The sequence below is a fragment of the Salmo trutta genome, chromosome 29, assembly GCF_901001165.1.
Source record: "Salmo trutta chromosome 29, fSalTru1.1, whole genome shotgun sequence".
NCBI lineage: Eukaryota > Metazoa > Chordata > Actinopteri > Salmoniformes > Salmonidae > Salmo > Salmo trutta.
This window is the reverse complement of record NC_042985.1, coordinates 27,094,616-27,114,677: the sequence shown is the minus strand read 5'-3', so window position 1 is coordinate 27,114,677 and position 20,062 is coordinate 27,094,616. Positions and strand designations below refer to the sequence as shown.

Genomic DNA, 20,062 nt, shown 5'->3' with positions numbered 1-20,062 from the left:
GAGCTCCGAGTTGGGGACTGGTCATTACCATTTAGCCTGCTATTGATCTGCCTGCTAAATAAGCCTGGACCCCATGCAGTCACACAGCTACACACACACACAATCCCAGAGATACATACTCAAACACACACACACAATCCCAGAGATACATACTCAAACACACACACAATCCCAGAGATACATACTCAAACACACACACAATCCCAGAGATACATACTCAAACACACACACAATCCCAGAGATACATACTCAAACACACACACAATCCCAGAGATACATACTCAAACACACACACAATCCCAGAGATACATACTCAAACACACACACACTCCAGAGATACATACTCAAACACACACACAATCCCAGAGATACATACTCAAACACACACACAATCCCAGAGATACATACTCAAACACACACACAATCCCAGAGATACATACTCAAACACACACACAATCCCAGAGATACATACTCAAACACACACACAATCCCAGAGATACATACTCAAACACACACACAATCCCAGAGATACATACTCAAACACACACACAATCCCAGAGATACATACTCAAACACACACACAATCCCAGAGATACATACTCAAACACACACACAATCCCAGAGACATACTCAACACACACACAATCCAGAGATACATACTCAACACACACAATCCCAGAGATACATACTCAAACACACACACAATCCCAGAGATACATACTCAAACACACACACAATCCCAGAGATACATACTCAAACACACACACAATCCCAGAGATACATACTCAAACACACACACAATCCTAGAGATACATACTCAAACACACACACAATCCCAGAGATACATACTCAAACACACACACAATCCCAGAGATACATACTCAAACACACACACAATCCCAGAGATACATACTCAAACACACACACAATCCCAGAGATACATACTCAAACACACACACAATCCCAGAGATACATACTCAAACACACACACAATCCCAGAGATACATACTCAAACACACACACAATCCTAGAGATACATACTCAAACACACACACAATCCCAGAGATACATACTCAAACACACACACAATCCCAGAGATACATACTCAAACACACACACAATCCCAGAGATACATACTCAAACACACACACAATCCCAGAGATACATACTCAAACACACACACAATCCCAGAGATACATACTCAAACACACACACAATCCCAGAGATACATACTCAAACACACACACAATCCAGAGATACATACTCAAACACACACACAATCCCAGAGATACATACTCAAACACACACACAATCCCAGAGATACTACTCAAACACACACACAATCCCAGAGATACATACTCAAACACACACACAATCCCAGAGATACATACTCAAACACACACACAATCCTAGAGATACATACTCAAACACACACACAATCCCAGAGATACATACTCAAACACACACACAATCCCAGAGATACATACTCAAACACACACACAATCCCAGAGATACATACTCAAACACACACACAATCCCAGAGACATATACTCAAACACACACACAATCCCAGAGATACATACTCAAACACACACACAATCCCAGAGATACATACTCAAACACACACACAATCCCAGAGATACATACTCAAACACACACACAATCCCAGAGATACATACTCAAACACACACACAATCCCAGAGATACATACTCAAACACACACACAATCCCAGAGATACATACTCAAACACACACACAATCCCAGAGACACCTTGGCACACACTACGATAACATAACTAGTAATTCATCAATAGTTAAGGGTTTCCAATCAACAGGTTATTGGACAACATCAGTACAATGGAAAGACTAGATTACTTCATTGTGTACATTGCATTTTAGTCATGTTTGGTGGACACTGGGAAATAAAACATGGGTGATTATTGCTACATGACAGTAGCTATTGGCTTGATGGGTGTGACTACCTCAGTCTTCAGCAGTTCTCTGCCCCTCTGTTCTGTAAGGTGTGGGACTGGACTGGATCCTGTCGAGTCAGTAGTACTCCCCTGGAAAAGAATTAACAGAATATGGTGGTTGTGACTTCAGTGTGACATCTAATTCTCATTAGAAATTGGGTTGTTCGATCCCTGAATGCTGAAAGTCGTGGTATATCAGACCGTATACCACAGGTATGACAACAAATTATTTTTACTGCTCTAATTACGTTGGTAACCAGTTTATAATAGCAATAAGGCACCTCTGGGTTTTGTGGTATATGGTCAATATACCACGGCTAAGAGCTGTATCCAGGCATTCTGCGTTGTGTTGTGCGTAAGAACAGCCCTTAGCCGTGGTATACTGGCCACATTCCACACCCCCTCGTGCATTATTGCTTAATAATAACACCAGTCCTACCATATCAGGACTGACAGACAGACACAGACAGACAGACAGACAGACAGGCAGGCAGGCAGGCAGGCAGGCAGGCAGGCAGGCAGGCAGGCAGGCAGGCAGGCAGGCAGGCAGGCAGACAGACAGACAGACAGACAGACAGACAGACAGACAGACAGACAGACAGACAGACAGACAGACAGACAGACAGACAGACAGACAGTGTGGTTTGGACAGCCAGTTGATGGCTGAGAAAGACGACAGTTAAACAGAGACAGAGTATTGCCTGGTGCTGGAAAACCCATCCTCCAGTCCAGTCAGACCATGAGCAACCAGGAAACATGTATTTTATGAACATTCCTTCATTGTGAAGACAAAGTTAAGTTGAGTTCATGAAAGCTGGCGGGGATGGTGATGGGGACACCTGATCTGCTCTCCATGCCGGAGATGTTTGCCACCACATTAGCGTCTACAGTGTGGAGCCCAGTTAGCTAATGCTGAGAGCCTTTAACCCTGTTCACAATGCACCCCCACCACCCACCCACCCCACCACCCACCCCACCCGGTTCTCAGCCTCCACTTCTACATCCTCAATTATATCCTAACCTCCAACTACCAAGGACATTCTCCCAGCAAGCACACAATCACGGGCCGTCGCCTTCAGAGACTCAGTGCATTAGAGATGTGAGGAAAGCACATTAGGACCTCTGCTATTTTACAAGAACGTGGAGAATCTGCTGTCATTGGTCATTTATACACAACTGGCTGCTTTCACACAGATGAGATGGTACACACTGTTTAGTATGAGCAGCGTGATGTTAGAGATGCATAGACATGTGGAAATGAATGAATAACCAATCATCCTGAAAAGGCAGTCAGTGTGTTGTTTCTCTTTTTCTTCCTGTGGCATAGTGCTTTTTTAACCAGTCCACCCTTTGGTGTGTGTTTGAAAATCAATCCTGATATTCCAAAGAGAGAGACAAAATAGTCTCTCAGAAGTGATTGCTCATTCCTCACAGCTTCAAACAGCACTGCATCAGAAGGACACCTTTAATATTCAGACTTTTCACGTCACTCTAGGCTAAATCCCTAGCAACCACCATAGCAACACACTCTGAGTTGGACGTGAAATGCATGGCAAGTTCCCTCCTGCCACCAGGCAGAGACGGGGAAAGAGAAGAAAAAAGAGAGAGACGGATATGCCTCAAAGAACTGAATTAAAGCATAGACGAGAAACAGACACACAGGGACAAACCAAATACTCATATCAATAATCTCACATGTATGTCTGTGTGACATACGCTACACAGAACACAGTGGAGGCTGATAAACACAGTCTAGACAACAGTAGGGTAATACATGTAAAAACATGAAAACTGATCGTTTTTTGCCAAAAGACAGAAATTCTCAGATATAAATTGTCATTTTGGCAAAGGATCGTCCTCCGTCCTCTCTCCTTCGTGACCCTGAAACCGATAAGTGGTCGAGGAGTGTGTAATTTCGTTAGTAGGCAAACGGAAATGTCCTCCCCTCCTCGATAGCCACCTTTTATCGAGGATACTCGTGTATCCAACCACGGAAGAGTTTTGTAATCTGCCACACCCCCTCCCTTTGAATCAGTTTTAAAAACAATATGCTACTTATTGTTTTATTTATAAAATGTATTGCACAACTAACTCAATTTGTTTTGATCACTTTACACGTTTATCCACCCCTGTAAACGTCATTTGCCTATTGACGCATGAGTGGAGAAGGACCATCTCATTTCACACAAACGCATTGCAATCCACGTTCACCTTTCTCACCGACCTTTGACCTTTGTCAAAAACAGGTGAGAGACGATTGAGGAGAGAGGACGTAGGAGATGAGGAAATCTAATTGACAAAAGGCCATAGGCTAGTTTCAATTTATTTTTCAGGTTCTCCTGCAAGGGACAACAACAGCATCTCTGTCTCATCTGGGCCGAGCTGGGAAGAGCTGGATCGCAAGTGTGTAACGCCCTGGCCATAGAGAGGGGTTTTTGTTCTTTATTTTGGTTAGGCCAGGGTGTTACATTGGGTGGGCGTTCTATGTTCATTTTTCTATGTTTTTGTATTTCTTTGTTTTGGGCCGTGTGTGGCTCCCAATCAGGCACAGCTGTAGTTCGTTGTTGCCGATTGGGAGTCACACATAAGTAGCCTGTTTTCCTTTGGGTTTTTGTGGGTGATTGTTTTCTGTTTAGTGTGTAACCGGACAGAACTGTTGCTGGTCATTTTGTTTATTTTGTAGTGTTCATGCGTTCCATTAAATATCTTGAAAGATGAACACATCCTCCGCTGCACCTTGGTCTCATTTTAACGACGGCCGTTACAAAGTGTGTAAAAATAATATATATATATATATATATATATATATATATATGTTTTATTGTCACATACACCGGATAGGTGCACTGAAATGTGTTGTTTTACGGGGGGGTTAAGGATTAAGTGGCTTGCTCAAGGGCACATAGACATATCACCTAGTGGGCTTGGGGATTCAAACCAGTGACCTTTCGGTTACTGGCCCAACTCTCTTAAACGCTAGGCTACCTGCCGCCCCAGGTGTGTGTGTGTGCCATCAGGATCATGCGTGGGGTGTGGGGGCAAAGCAGATGGGCCGCCCCTGTCCACCTCCCCCGTCCATAGACACTTCCTGTACCACAGTAATGACCTCTAAGTGAGCCTCTTCCAACAAAAATTTCAAGTCCCCCCTGCATCTGGTTTCCTAGTCTCTGAGATTCTAGCTCTCAGAAGCTGATGAGTTCAGTCAAACTTCATTAAGTTTATAGCCGCAGCCCAGCGGTCCCTGGTGGCACTCTACACAGAACAAGCCCCTCGTCTGGCAGAGAGTGATGGGGCTGCTCTGCCTGAGAGAGGCCCTTTACTGCCTCAGCTCACAGGTGGAGGGGAGAGCTCTTTACCCCCCCCGCCTCTGTCTATATCTATCTCAGTCCTCTCTGTCTCACCGCACTCCTCTCTGTCTCCCCCACTGCCCTCTCCGTCTCCCCCTCTCTCTGTCTCTATACATCTCATTCCTCTGCGTCACTCTCTGACGACCCCTCTCCGCCTCTCCCTTTCTCTCCCTCTATCTGTCTCTCTCACTACCCTCACTCCTTCTCAATCTTTCTCTCGATCTCTCCCAGTCTCCCTCCTTCTTATTCTCCCTGCCTTTCTCTCTGGGGGTCACCTGGGTGAGGAGTCCACAGTACTGCTCATCATTCTCCACTTGGGCAGTAATACATGCAGGACAATAGTACATTTATAAATGTATTCATGTCTCCAGCAGCTGTCATGTCCACAGAGAGGAGAGTGGCTGATGCTCCTCCATACAGGATGGACAGACAAACTAAGCCCTGGACGGACCCCTCCGGATCCCCAACCAAACACTGACCAATATAAACCAACGGCAGACCCCAACAGAAAAAGGTAGCTATTATAGTCTTCACTTTCCCCAAGACTTCATATTACCCAAACATGTGTAACAGCTCCACAGTCCACCACCTCAACTATTCCATCCGACTTGGGTAGAGGCTCACTGGGGAGGGAGAGGGGAGGAAGAAGATGGGCCAGAAAGTAAGAGGTGTCCCTTTAAAGGGCCCGGTGGGGAAAGGTAAACCTGGGCCCATCCAGTGAGTATTTATTGCGAGTCGGGGCAGACACACACTCGCTTAGGTGCTCTGAGTAGCTATTAAACAAGTCTGGGGCTGACCTCTGGTTTTAAGCGGCCGTGTGTCTGACAGCCAAGGCTGCGAAGGCCGCCATAAATGGATTTCTTAAAGTTTCATTCAGGAAAATAAAAAAGGCTGTAGTGTGCAGGAGGGTAATTCAGAGGCAGGGCTGCGTGAGAGAACAGTGTTTCTATCCCACGCTGGGCTAGACTCGGCTGCCTGAGTGGTTCTCTCTCCACAATACAGAGGAATATACTGGAGGAGCAGGGACCCGAGTAGAAACACACTTTATCCAAATAGAATGCAAGAGCCGGGGAAGGGTTTCTGTAAAAAGTGTTTTTACTTCCTTTATTGTGAGCGGAGTGGAATAGAAAATGATCTGCCACGTGTGTATACCAGGCCATTAAAACACTACATCCCTCAGACACAAATGTCTGCAGCAGCTGCTCCGACCGAGAGGCTGCCTGCCTGTTGAATTCATTTTAGCACAGACACAATGTGGCCATACTGCTGTAAAACTCACAGATAAAAAGCACTGTAAATTTAAATAAAAAATCTGAAAACACGCTTAGGCCAGTCCCTTTAGCCTTTGAAGTGACAGAGGCTTTATGTGGGGAGAGGGGCTGAGGCTGGCTCAAAGGCAGGCCCTGAATCAGCTAAATTGCATGCAATGTTAAATGCAATTAATGAACCCCACAAAGGAGGATTATGCTGACAGGATTATTCTGAACAACACTGCAGCACCCGCTGCCAATTACACACCAGCAGGACCTCAGAGCTCCTCTTCTGCTGGACTGCAGATTAGCATTATGCACACACACGCATATACACAACAACATAAACAGACACACATCCAAATGACATACATTGGATTTGCTGAACTGATTCCCTGCTGTTTCAGTTTCTTTATCCTTCCTGCCACAGGTACACCAACTCTCTCATTTCAACTAAATCTATCTCATCTCTACTTCCTCCATCCCATCTCTAGTTTCTCTATCCCATCTCTACTTCCTCCACCCCATCTCTAGTTTCTCTATCCCATCTCTACTTCCTCCACCCCATCTAGTTTCTCTATCCCATCTCTACTTCCTCCACCATCTCTAGTTTCTCTATCCCATCTCTACTTCCTCCATCCCATCTCTAGTTTCTCTATCCCATCTCTACTTCCTCCACCCCATCTCTAGTTTCTCTATCCCATCTCTACTTCCTCCACCCCATCTAGTTTCTCTATCCCATCTCTACTTCCTCCACCATCTCTACTTCCTCCACCCCATCTCTAGTTTCTCTAACCTATCTCTACTTCCTCCACCCCATCTCTAGTTTCTCTATCCCATCTCTACTTCCTCCACCCCATCTCTACTTCCTCCACCCCATCTCTAGTTTCTCTAACCTATCTCTATTTTCTCCACCCCATCTCTAGTTTCTCCACCCCATCTTTAGTTTCTCCACCCCATCTCTAGTTTCTCTAACCTATCTCTACTTTCTCCACCCCATCTCTAGTTTCTCCACCCCATCTCTAGTTTCTCCACCCCAACTCTAGTTTCTCGATCCCATCTCTAGTTTCTCCACCCCATCTCTAGTTTCTCGATCCCATCTCTACTTTCTCCACCCAATCTCTAGTTTCTCTATCTCTACTTTCTCTATCCTATCTCTAATGTCTCCACCCCATCTCTAGTTTCTCTATCCCATCTCTACTTTCTCCACCACATCTCTAGTTTCTCTATCCCATCTTTATTTCCTCCACCCCATCTAGTTTCTCTATCCCATCTCTACTTTCTCTATCCTATCTCTAATGTCTCCACCCCATCTCTACTTTCTCTATCCCATCTCTACTTTCTCCACCCCATCTCTAGGTTCTACAGTTGAAGTCAGAAGTTTACATACACCTTAGCCAAATACATTTAAACTCAGTTTTTCACAATTCCTGACATTTAATCCTAGTAAAAATTCCCTGTCTTAGGTTAGTTAGGATCACCACTTTATTTTAAGAATGTGAAATGTCAGAATAATAGTAGAGAGATGTCACAACTTCCGCCGAAGTCGGTCCCTCTCCTTGTTCAGGCGGCGTTCGGCGGTCGACGTCACCGGTCTTTAGCCATCGCCAATCCACCTTTCATTTTCCATTTGTTTTGTCTTGTTTTCCCACACACCTGGTCATCATTCCCTCATTACATGTCGTGTATTTAACCCTCTGTTCCCCCCATGTCTGTGTGTGTAATTGTTTATTGTTAAGGTTGGCACGCTTCCGGCTGGTTTGCGCCGGGTTTATTTTATTACCCGTGCTTTGTGGCAGCCTATACTTTGTACTTGTGTTTTTGTACTTTGTGCTGCCTCACTGGTTCGTTGGGCATTTGTTTTGTGACGATGTTACGTTCTGTGCAAATGATTGCCTTAGTAAAGTGCTTTGTCCACTCATCTTTGCTCTCCTGCGCCTGACTTCGATGCACCAGCTACACTCACCTCTTGACAAGAGAAGGATTTATTTCAGCTTTTATTTCTTTTATCACATTCCCAGTGGGTCAGAAGTTTACATACACTCAATTAGTATTTGGTAGCATTGCCTTTAAATTGTTTAACTTGGGTCAAACGTTTTGGGTAGCCTTCCACAAGCTTCCCACAATAAATTGGGTGAATTTTGGCCCATTCCTCCTGACAGAGCTGGTGTAACCGAGTCAGGTTTGTAGGCCTCCTTGCTCGCACACACATTTTCAGTTCTGACCACAAATTAACTATAGGATTGAGGTCAGGGCTTTGTGATGGCCACTCCAATACCTTGACAATGTTGTCCTTAAGCCATTTTGCCACAACTTTGGAAGTATGCTTGGGGTCATTGTCTATTTGGAAGACCCTTTTGCTACCAAGCTTGAACTTCCTGACTGATGTCTTGAGATGTTGCTTCAATATATCCACATAATTTTCCCTCCTCATGATGCCATATATTTTGTCAGACCAGAGGACATTTTTGTCAGACCAGAGGACATCGATCTTTGTCAGACCAGAGGACACAATTTTTGTCCCCATGTGCAGTTGCAAACCGTAGTCTGGCTTTTTTATGGTGGTTTTGGAGCAGTGGCTTCTTCCTTGCTGAGCGGCCTTTCAGGTTGTGTCAATATAGGACTCGTTTAACTGTGGATATAGATACTTTTGTACCTGTTTCCTCCAGCATCTTCGCAAGGTCCTTTGCTGTTGTTCTGGGATTGATTTGCACTTTTCGCACCAAAGTATGTTCATCTCTAGGAGACAGAACGCGTCTCCTTCCTGAGCGGTATGACGACTGCGTGGTCCCATGGTGTTTATACTTGCGTACTATTGTTTGTACAGATGAACGTGGTACCTCCAGGCGTTTGGAAATTGCTCCAAAGGATGAACCAGACTTGTGGACGACCTTGTTTTTATGAGGTCTCTGCTGATTTATTTTGATTTCCCCATGATGTCAAGCAAAGAGGCACAGAGTTTGAAGGTAGGCCTTGAAATACATCCACAGGTACACCTCCAATTGACTGAAATTATGTCAATTAGCTATCAGAAGCTTCTAAAGCCATTACATAATTTTCTGGAATTTTCCAAGCCGTTTAACCCACTGGAATTGTACTATGGTGAATTACAAGTGAAACAATCTGTCTGTAAACAATTGTTGGAAAATGTACTTGTGTCATACACAAAGTAGATGTCCTGACCGACATTCCAAAACTATAGTTTGTTAACAAGACATTTGTGGAGTGGTTGAAAAACAAGTTTTAATGACCCCAACCTAAGTGTATGTAAACTTCCAACTTCAAATGTATATCCCATCTCTACTTCCTGTCCCCCATATCTACTTCCTCTACCCCTCCTCTAGTTTCTCTATCTCATCTCTACTATCTCTGACTAGCTCATCCGAAGCCTTCTGTCATTTAGAATACAGCGCCTGTAACTCAATCAGCCTCTTGAACTTTCTAAAATGCTGGAAATGTTGATCTTGCATCGCTGTTTGGTCTTAAGCTCCTGACAAGGATCTCAAACAGTCTGCAGTTGAATCAGAGCTGTCTGGCATTTCTCGGGGCAGTGCTAAATCAAATTAGCCAAAGCAATGTTAATTCCGAGCAGCATTTCATTAAAAAGGAAAAGATAATCAGTGCCGAAGACTCCATGTCCTTCTGACTAATCTAATAATGCTGCGTTTGTTTGCTTTAATCATTTTTAACGATTAAGAGGCTAAGTCATGTAGACAGAGGGATCTCATAATCTGCCAGTCATGGCCGCCTCCCGATTTCCTGCCATTCGTCACAGCGCGGACGGCATTTCAACCTTCAGCAGAGAGAGAGCAGAGCCTCGTGAGGTGCACCAGCTCAGGGATGACCAGAGCAGGTCTTCAGGGAACCAGGGGGGTTTCCAGGTATCACTTCACAGAGCTGCATTACTGAACTGGAGCCGCTGGGAGACATAGATATTATCTATCTCTGTGAAGTCTGGGCCCAAAATACCTACAGAAGCAGTTTTTTATTTATGGAATTGAGTTTGGAATGTTTGGATGTGTTGGCAACCATATTGCTGCTGTTTGTAGTTTTTTTTAAAGCAGATTCTGCTACATGAAACAGGAATTTATGATGCATATTTAGTGTGTGACTGTAAAAAGAGGGAACATCACTAAACAAGAGATAGGCCGAGCTATGAAAACACTTCATTCGCAATCACTGTATTAAATTTGAAAAAACTCATCAGATTTTCTTTTCTACTTAAAAAAAGAAAAAGAACTCATTCCTTATCAGCGGGTGTGATCACTTGAATGGAATCAATCAATCGCGTTTCGCTCGGCTTTGCTCTTCTTTGCTCCTCGTTTCCAAATCCAATCTCTTCTGTGTCATCTCAGCGCACATTTATAAGGGCCAGGGCTCTTGATTATCTCCCTCCTTCTCTGGCGCACCCCGCCACCGCATGCTCCAATGTATTAAATGAAACGAGGTGTCTGTCCACGTCACCCCCTCTCCCACCTCCCCCCTCTCTCTCTGCTGGTAATCAGGGGAGAGGGCCCCTCCCAGCCCTTCTTTGTGCCAGAGGAGGCTGCATAAATTAGCATTAATCAGGACCTGCAGGGAGCGGCTAGCGGGAGCCAGACGTCCCTCTAAAACACAGAGGAGAGAGAGATGGAGAGAGAGATGGAGAAAGAGAGAGAGAGAGAGAGAGGAGGAAGGAGGGCTTGGCACACACCCCACACTCACCCCAGTCACAAACAAAAGCTTACACCTCTCCTTCCATCGGCACTGTCGCTGTCCAGTCCTCGCTCTCTCTCCCCCTGCTTTCCTGTCCTCTGTCCCATCCCAAGTATTTCCACTGTCTTATCTCCCACAGACAGGCGAGACAAATGCTTTAAAGTGTGAAAAAGTGCCGGCTTGGGCTCTGACACCAGATAAATCATAGATGAGCTTGTGTGAGCACTGTTAACATACATAATCCCACCATTCAAGATCACAAATACTGCATGGTGCTAACTCATGTGTTCTTTATCAAATATTGATGCATACATAATTATACACGCATGTGTGTGCAGATGGTGGTGTATTTACGTTTCTGTGGTGGTGAAAGACGGAGAGACAGAGAGAGACAGAATGATTGCACATATGAATTAATCAACGCAAATGTAAAGCCAAGCATACTATTTTTATCCTTCTGCTCTGGACCTGTGCAATTTAGAATGTGTGTGTGTGTGTGCGTGTGTTTATATATATGCAATGCATACATGTGTGTATCATGTGTGTATAGTATGCCCTTGATTGTGAGTGAGTATGAAGGACTTTCAGCAGATACTGACATACAGAATATTGTTGCCCCCCCCGCCCTGCTCCCCTGTGATCACCAGTCATAGCGAAGGCAATTACTGCAAAACTCATTGCATCACTTCATTCTTTTGCGCCCTAACTTTAATTGCTTAATGCATCCTTTACTGCCGCACTGCTCCCCTCCCCACTCCCCTGTCTATCCTTCCCCCTCCCTTTCTCTTCTCCTCCGCCCCCCTCCCTCCCTTTCTCAACTCATCCTCCGCCACTTAATTTACTGCTGAGTCGTTCTGGTAATTAAAGCTGAACTTAGACATAAACCTAGAGATCGAATCCACCACTCCATACTGTGCTGTATGTAGGCTCTTCAATAGCATTCCATAAATGTATTATACTGTATGGATATAATGCTAAAGCTGGAAAACAGGTAGACTTGCTAGGTACTGTATATCCTAATGTACAGAGTGTGTTTGTTAGTGTGCATGCGTTTGTTTTCTTGTTTGTGTGTGTGTGTGTGTGTGTGTGTGTGTGTGTGTGTGTGTGTGTGTGTGTGTGTGTGTGTGTGTGTGAGTGCATTCTTAGGTGTGTGTACTTGTTTGAGTGTTTGATACGCCCACGTTTCTCTTTCAAATGTGCCAAAAAAAGAGGGCATCGCTGTATGCCAGAAGAAAAATGAGCCACATTGATCCAAATCACCCAATCCTCCTAAAACCCAAACTCCCCACTGAGATTCCCAAAATACTCTCAGAGCAGAACAAAACAAATACCATTAAAGCAGTGGCAGGAAGGGAATACAAATAAGGACTACTATATAAACCCTGATATATTCCACATAGAGTCAGGCTATGTAGACACCCAGTGCACAGCAATATTCTGAGGTATTCTCTTGCCACATGGGGACATGACTTTCTAGAGAGTCAGGTCTTTATCGAGCCATGGTGGGATCACAAGACTAAGGTAGGTGAAATCCAAGTCCTCAGAAATCCAAGTCCTCAGATGTCATTAGGTGTGGCTCAACTTCTTCACAAATAAAACAATGAAATATTGAGTGGTCTTTGTAGGAATAGAAGGACTATGTACAATAGAATATCATCACTGTAATGAAACAAAACATTTCTACCAACACAGAATGAATCCCTCTGGCACATGAGCAGATGAACACACATCCACCCCCCCCCCCCCCACACACACACACACACACACACAGACACAGACACACACACACACACACACACACACACACACACACACACACACACACACACACACACACACACACACACACACACACACACACACACACACACACACACACACACACACACACAGCCATTATTCTGCTTTGGTGCTCCTCTTGACAGCAGCTCCAGGAGAGGCTATTATTAAGCAGCAGTCGTGCTCCAGCAGCACAGCATAATAAAAATTCCTTTTCTTTAATTAACTTTTATGGCCGGCGAAGAGGACACGCTGACACCTGTCTTATGCAGTGCTGCAGCTTATTTCTTTTCCCCTCATCCTCATCTCCACTATGAATGTGTGTGTGTGTGTGTGCGCAAGGCCAGAGGGTATGCCAGAAGCGTAAGTCAAGCGGGCCTTCACTACGAGAGCCCACTGTTAGGAGGATTTGAGACTACTACTTAAAAATGTAAAAGCTATTTAAAAAGCTAAGAAACCAACAACAAGAACACAATGAAATCATGGTCAACAACACGTGATTGTGTCCTCTGCAGCTCCACCACCCACGTCCACAGCACGCTGAAGTGAACACTCACTAATACATGTGTTTTCCCAGAATCGAATCATGCTGTTTGTTCACGGAATGCTCCCTACACCTAGTTGTAAACTGTGTTATCACCCACCACCCACACACCAAAACAGACGCAGCTACGAGGACACACACACAGAGACACACACACACATACACACAGAGACACACACACACACAGAGCCATGTACGCACGTGCACGCGTACTCGCACACACAAAAAAAGAGTGCCTTGCTAGTGTTGGTGGAGATTGGATCATCTAAAAACAGCCATCTTTTCAGAAGCAGGTTATCTCCAGCTGAAACTATCACAACTCTCCTTGGATTGCAATTAAAAATCTGCTCGATTAGTGGTTAAGAGTTTTAAAACATATAAACATAAATAAAACATATAGTACTGATAGGTACAAAGCACTCATCTCTGCTTAGATTCATCTCCTGCAGCTCGTCTGGCGTGGCAGGATAAAATAAATGTTGTCAAGAAGGGGAAATGAAATATGCGATACCTTTCAAGACTGGCCCTGGAAGGCATCCATTTTATGTCCATTCCTTGGACGAGGCATAGTTGGTGATTCTTTTTTTTATATAGCCATTCTTTAAATGAGAAAAAGTCAATAACTTGTTCTCGTTCACAATGACGGCCTGGCCCAGAGGTTTCAAAACATAAACCAATTAACATCAAGAGTTTCGGTATTGTTAAACTCACACCTACACTATTGTATTGTGTTATATCAGTACAAGACAATAACTGTATTGTTACAATTACCAGAATCTCTTCTTGATATAAAAAGTAAGCCAAGAAGGCCTAGCCAAGAAGGCCTAGGCATGAAGGCCTAGCCATGAAGGCCTAACAAAGAAGGCCTAGCCAAGAAGGCCTAGCCAAGAAGGCCTAGGCATGAAGGCCTAGCCAAGAAGGCCTAGCCATGAAGGCCTAACAAAGAAGGCCTAGCCGTGAAGGCCTAGCCGTGAAGGCCTAGCCGTGAAGGCCTAGCCATGAAGGCCTAGCCAAGAAGGCCTAGCCATGAAGGCCTAGCCATGAAGGCCTAGCCAAGAAGGCCTAGCCATGAAGGCCTAGCCAAGAAGGCCTAGGCATGAAGGCCTAGCTATGAAGGCCTAGCCATGAAGGCCTAGCCAAGAAGGCCTAGCCATGAAGGCCTAGCCATGAAGGCCTAGCCATGAAGGCCTAGCCAAGAAGGCCTAGCCATGAAGGCCTAGCCATGAAGGCCTAGTCATGAAGGCCTAGCCAAGAAGGCCTAGCCAAGAAGGCCTAGTCATGAAGGCCTAGCCAAGAAGGCCTAGCCATGCAGGCCTAGCCAAGAAGGCCTAGCCATGCAGGCCTAGCCAAGAAGGCCTAGCCAAGAAGGCCTAGCCATGCAGGCCTAGCCAAGAAGGCCTAGCCAAGAAGGCCTAGCCAAGAAGGCCTAGCCATGAAGGCCTAGTCATGAAGGCCGAGCCATGAGGCTTCAAACACACAAAACTAAAAACATCAACAAAATAGTTTTCCGTACTCACACCTACAGTATTGTAACAGTACAATAGTAGTAGTAGTACTAATTTTAGTATTAGTAGTAGTAGTAGTATATTATTATTACATACATTACATACTTGGCAGCTAAAAGCTGAATTGCAGCACACTAGCCACTCCTCTCCACAAACACTGTGTAGCACTCACTTTGGCAACAACTGACTTAAAACTTTGTCAAGATGACGAAGTGTAACCATCTCTAAATAAGCAAATAAAAAAACTACATCTGATGGACAAATTACAATTCAAATAACACTTAGAAATCAATAAATGTACAAATACGTATGGGAGCGATCAGCCATGGCTGCCTTAGCAGCGCCACGGCAATGAAAAAAAAACCTGACGGTATTGTAACCTAACTGAACTGTAACCTAACTGTACAGTAACTGTATTGTTACAAATACCAGAATCTCTTCTTAAGATAATAATCATACGGTGGTATTGTCTTTTGTAGAAGCAGAGAGTTCTTAGGCTATTGTGAGAGACAATGGTCAGTAAGGGACATGGACTTAACAGAACACAGAATAGTCTACATACGTCAAACTACATTGTACAAAAAGGACAGGACATTGGCCAAGGCATACAACATCTAACTCTTATCAATGATGATAAGTTTACCCAAATATGGCGGACACGACCGCGTATCTCAACGATCTGATATAGACTTAACTAAGGAGAGATAATGAAAAGTCCAAATGAGATGGGGCCTTAGTGGGTTTGAGAACCTGTCTTTGGTAGGGTGTGTGACTGTGGAGGAAGGAAAGGCAGGCTTCCATAGCAGTGTAGCACAGCTTTGGTGGTGGGAAGCAGGAACGCAGCGCTGGGTCCAGCTATTGACTTGCTTTATTGATTTTGGCAAGGGAGTTGAGTACTTAAAATCACAACAACTTTTAATCCAATGTGATGATTGTGTGTGACGGCAATCCCCACCAGAATCAGAATGGAGTTCAAATCAGGCCCCACCAGCTGCACTGGCTTAGGATAAACTGGCACTCACTACTGGTTCGTATTAACATGGGGAGTCACCAACCACAAGCATAACCAAGCCCTGATAAAAAGTCACTTTACACTCCAACAGCCATACTTGCATTCTTGCAAAAAAAAGTCAAATTGATAGCTTGTGCCAAAGATAATCTTCCCACTTGAATGGTGAATAAATCCTATTTTGTCATTGAGGTGATGTATGCAGGGCTGTGACTGTGTAACTCTGTTAAGTCGGTTTTATTATTCAGGTTTCACACCTCCTGGCTCCCTCCCTACGACCCTACTGTCCCTCCTAAACCCCTCTGGAACCTTCCTCCCAGAGCTCCAGGCAAACTTCTCACCTCAGCCAACCTTCAACAGTGTCAAAAGCTACAGCCAGAATCAGAACCCGGCGTGTTTATGGGTTCCTGATGCAAATAATGAATAATGGAAAAATACTTAAATAGGGCTAATCATTCTAAGCGTAGTGGGAAGGCATTTAAAGTGTCCTTGTGATGTGGTGCTTTAGGAGCGTTGTTGTGGAGGTGGAGGGGGCAGAGTCCTGATTGGTGGGCAGGGATGAGTGATTAGCGGCGAGCTGCAGTAATATCCTCCACGGCCTGGCTGCAGGAGCCAACCACAGCACTGTAAACATTTCACTGCGTCCCGGCATTGCTTTACTGCCTGTAGAGGAAGGGAGTTGTGCCTTTAATACTAAAGCGGGCTGCTGCCGAGCCTTATTACCACAGCCCTGTCACCAGACACACACACACACACACACACACACACACACACACACACAAACACACACACACACACACACACACACACACACACACACACACACACACACACACACACGCTTTTGGAAATGAATTCCATTGTCACCCAGAGTCAATTCCCAGCTGAATTGGAGGAGCTGCTATTGCTCCTGCTCTGTCCATGTGACTAAGTGTCTCCTGCCTGCCTGCTGCTGCGGCTGCCGCACCTCCATTTTGCTGCAGGGATATTTGGTACAGTGTCTGGCTGATGAATAATATAACAGCATTGGTTTGCTCAGGGAAAAGCAGTTTATGCCAACATACATAATACTAAAGCCCACATTCTCCTCAATGAATTTGCATTGACAGTGCATGAACAATACACAGTGATTAGTGGACCTTCCTATAATTAGATTGTTTAAATACCAACTACATGTTTTAAGCTGAAAAATATATTTAGGAATTTTTATACAGAAAATGTGGTATTAATGTGAATGTTGTCAGGCAGTTTAGCAGGTGCCTGGAAGCCCGTCAATAAGGTAGAGAAAATAGGTGACATTCATTATGTAATCGACATTATGTAAAGTGACTGGAGATATAGCCTGCAAAGGGACTGTCATATCAACTGGGAGATAATCTGTGTAATTGACTTGAGTCCTATTTTTATGATTACTTTAAGAAACAAAGGACTGCTTAAAAGAGCATACAATCACACCATTTTCCTTTTGTTTGGTTCTTGAAGCTTTTAGATAAAGACAGGCAACACTCACAATGTAATCACATTAAAGGCACTTGATACATTATCTTGCAATTCAGGTTTTTCCCCCTTAATTATATGATTATATTGTTTACCAGATTAAAATCATCCTGGACTGAGGGAATTCTTACCACAGAGCGCATTTCCAATGCAATAATAATAATAATAGCATAACAGTTACACTCTGGAAAACAGAAGCTGATGAATATAAATCCCCACAGTATGATGATATATGAGGAGCAGATAAACACAACTGTTCACACACTGTACCCATGTTGACGCAGTCAGATAAATGGATGTAAATGGGCCCGGCGGTGAATGATGCATCAGGGGGGTGGGTATGGCGAGGAGCGGCGTGCCGTGGAGGTGGCGTGCCGAGTGCTGGGCTGTGTGTCACCGCTGTGGTGCATCGGACAGAGTTTTGCAAAGTTCCCAGCGGGCTGCTGGTGTTAAGGATGAGCGAGTGGCCCGTTACGAGAAATGTCCCTCAAAGTGCACAATTCAGAGCGAGATGGATCAGCCCCACCCACTGGACTGAAGGGTGCTTCTTTACCAGCCTCCCCGGCACGCTCTCTGCACTCTCTTGTATACAAATATCTCTGTCTCTCTCTCTGTTATGCCAAGTGGGATCATTCTGTAGCGCTGCAAATCAAGCCCACTCTGCATGATGTGCATACAGAGCCCCGGTCAGCCAAACAAATCATGGCAAGCCCACAGCTTCAGGAGGAATCAGATTAGGGAGCTATCTCTATGAGGTACTTTATATCCATTACTCCCCATGCACATCACTGTAGTCTATGGCACACACATATACTCATGCACTCACACTAGGGCTGTGATGGTCATGGAATTTTGGATGATCCCCATTCAAATCAATGATGGCATACTGGCATAACTGGCGGCCATTGTGAGTGTACCCATAGGAGCAAAGCAGGAAGTAAAATATGTGCTAAAATATGTGATGTGATCTGTTGATTCAACTCGGCCGCCTGCACTGCTCTGTCTGATAGTGCTGATCGATGACTGCTTTTTGAGGTAAGTTCGGTTTTTGTTAGATTATAAAAAAATCATGTTTTTTTATTTTGGTTTTGTCCCGTCTTCAGTCAGCTGTTTGTTCCACAATTGTTTTAAATAAGAATTCTTCCAACACCCTCCATCAGTATGAAACAATCTCTGATAGTAAATCAAACTTCCCACACTGACCACAGGAGAAAGGAGATCGTCTACAAAGAATCCCAATATAACAGTTCTGCACCACAGAGCCATGTCTGATTCAATGGCTCGTCTCAATCACCTGCTCTCTCTCTCCCTTCTCTCACTCTCTCTACTCTCTTTCTCCTGCTCTCTCTCTCACTTCTCTCACTCTCTTTCTCCTGCTCTCTCTCCCTTCTCTCACTCTCTCTACTCTCTTTCTCCTGCTCCCTTTCTCCCTTCTCTCACTTTCGCTACTCTCTTTCTCCTGCTCCCTCTCTCCCTTCTCTCACTCTCTCTACTCTCTTTCTCCTGCTCTCTCTCTCACTTCTCTCACTCTCTCTACTCTCTTTCTCCTGCTCCCTCTCTCCCTTCTCTCACTCTCTCTACTCTCTTTCTCCTGCTCTCTCTCTCACTTCTCTCACTCTCTCTACTCTCTTTCTCCTGCTCCCTCTCTCCCTTCACTCTCTTTCTCCTGCTCCCTCTCTCCCTTCTCTCGCTCTCTCTACTCTCTTTCTCCTGCTCCCTCTCTCCCTTCTCTCGCTCACTCTACTCTCTTTCTCCTGCTCCCTCTCTCCCTTCTCTCACTCTCTCTACTCTCTTTCTCCTGCTCCCTCTCTCCCTTCTCTCGCTCACTCTACTCTCTTTCTCCTGCTCCCTCTCTCCCTTCTCTCACTCTCTCTACTCTCTTTCTCCTGCTCCCTCTCTCCCTTCTCTCGCTCGCTCTACTCTCTATCTCCGGCTCCCTCTCTCCCGTCTCTCACTTTCGCTACTCTCTTTCTCCTGCTCCCTCTCTCCCTTCTCTCACTCTCTCTACTCTCTTTCTCCTGCTCCCTCTCCCTTCTCTCACTCTCTCTACTCTCTTTCTCCTGCTCCCTCTCTCCCTTCTCTCACTCTCTCTACTCTCTTTCTCCTGCTCCCTCTCTCCCTTCTCTCGCTCACTCTACTCTCTTTCTCCTGCTCCCTCTCTCCCTTCTCTCACTCTCTCTACTCTCTTTCTCCTGCTCCCTCTCTCCCTTCTCTCGCTCGCTCTACTCTCTATCTCCGGCTCCCTCTCTCCCGTCTCTCACTTTCGCTACTCTCTTTCTCCTGCTCCCTCTCTCCCTTCTCTCACTCTCTCTACTCTCTTTCTCCTGCTCCCTCTCCCTTCTCTCACTCTCTCTACTCTCTTTCTCCTGCTCTCTCTCACTTCTCTCACTCTCTCTACTCTCTTTCTCCTGCTCCCTCTCTCCCTTCTCTCTCTCTCTACTCTCTTTCTCCTGCTCTCTCTCC

General features: G+C 45.0%; 1 protein-coding gene across 1 annotated transcript in view; it reads right to left on the bottom strand.

Annotated features, from left to right (window-relative positions):
* LOC115167263 (trichohyalin-like) overlaps positions 1 to 20,062 on the bottom strand; it is a 150,683-nt gene that overhangs the window by 45,446 nt on the left and 85,175 nt on the right. The window contains exon 4 of the mRNA XM_029721504.1: positions 1,983 to 2,063. Coding sequence (XP_029577364.1) covers positions 1,983 to 2,063 — 81 coding nt within the window. The remainder of the gene's footprint in view (positions 1 to 1,982; positions 2,064 to 20,062) is intronic.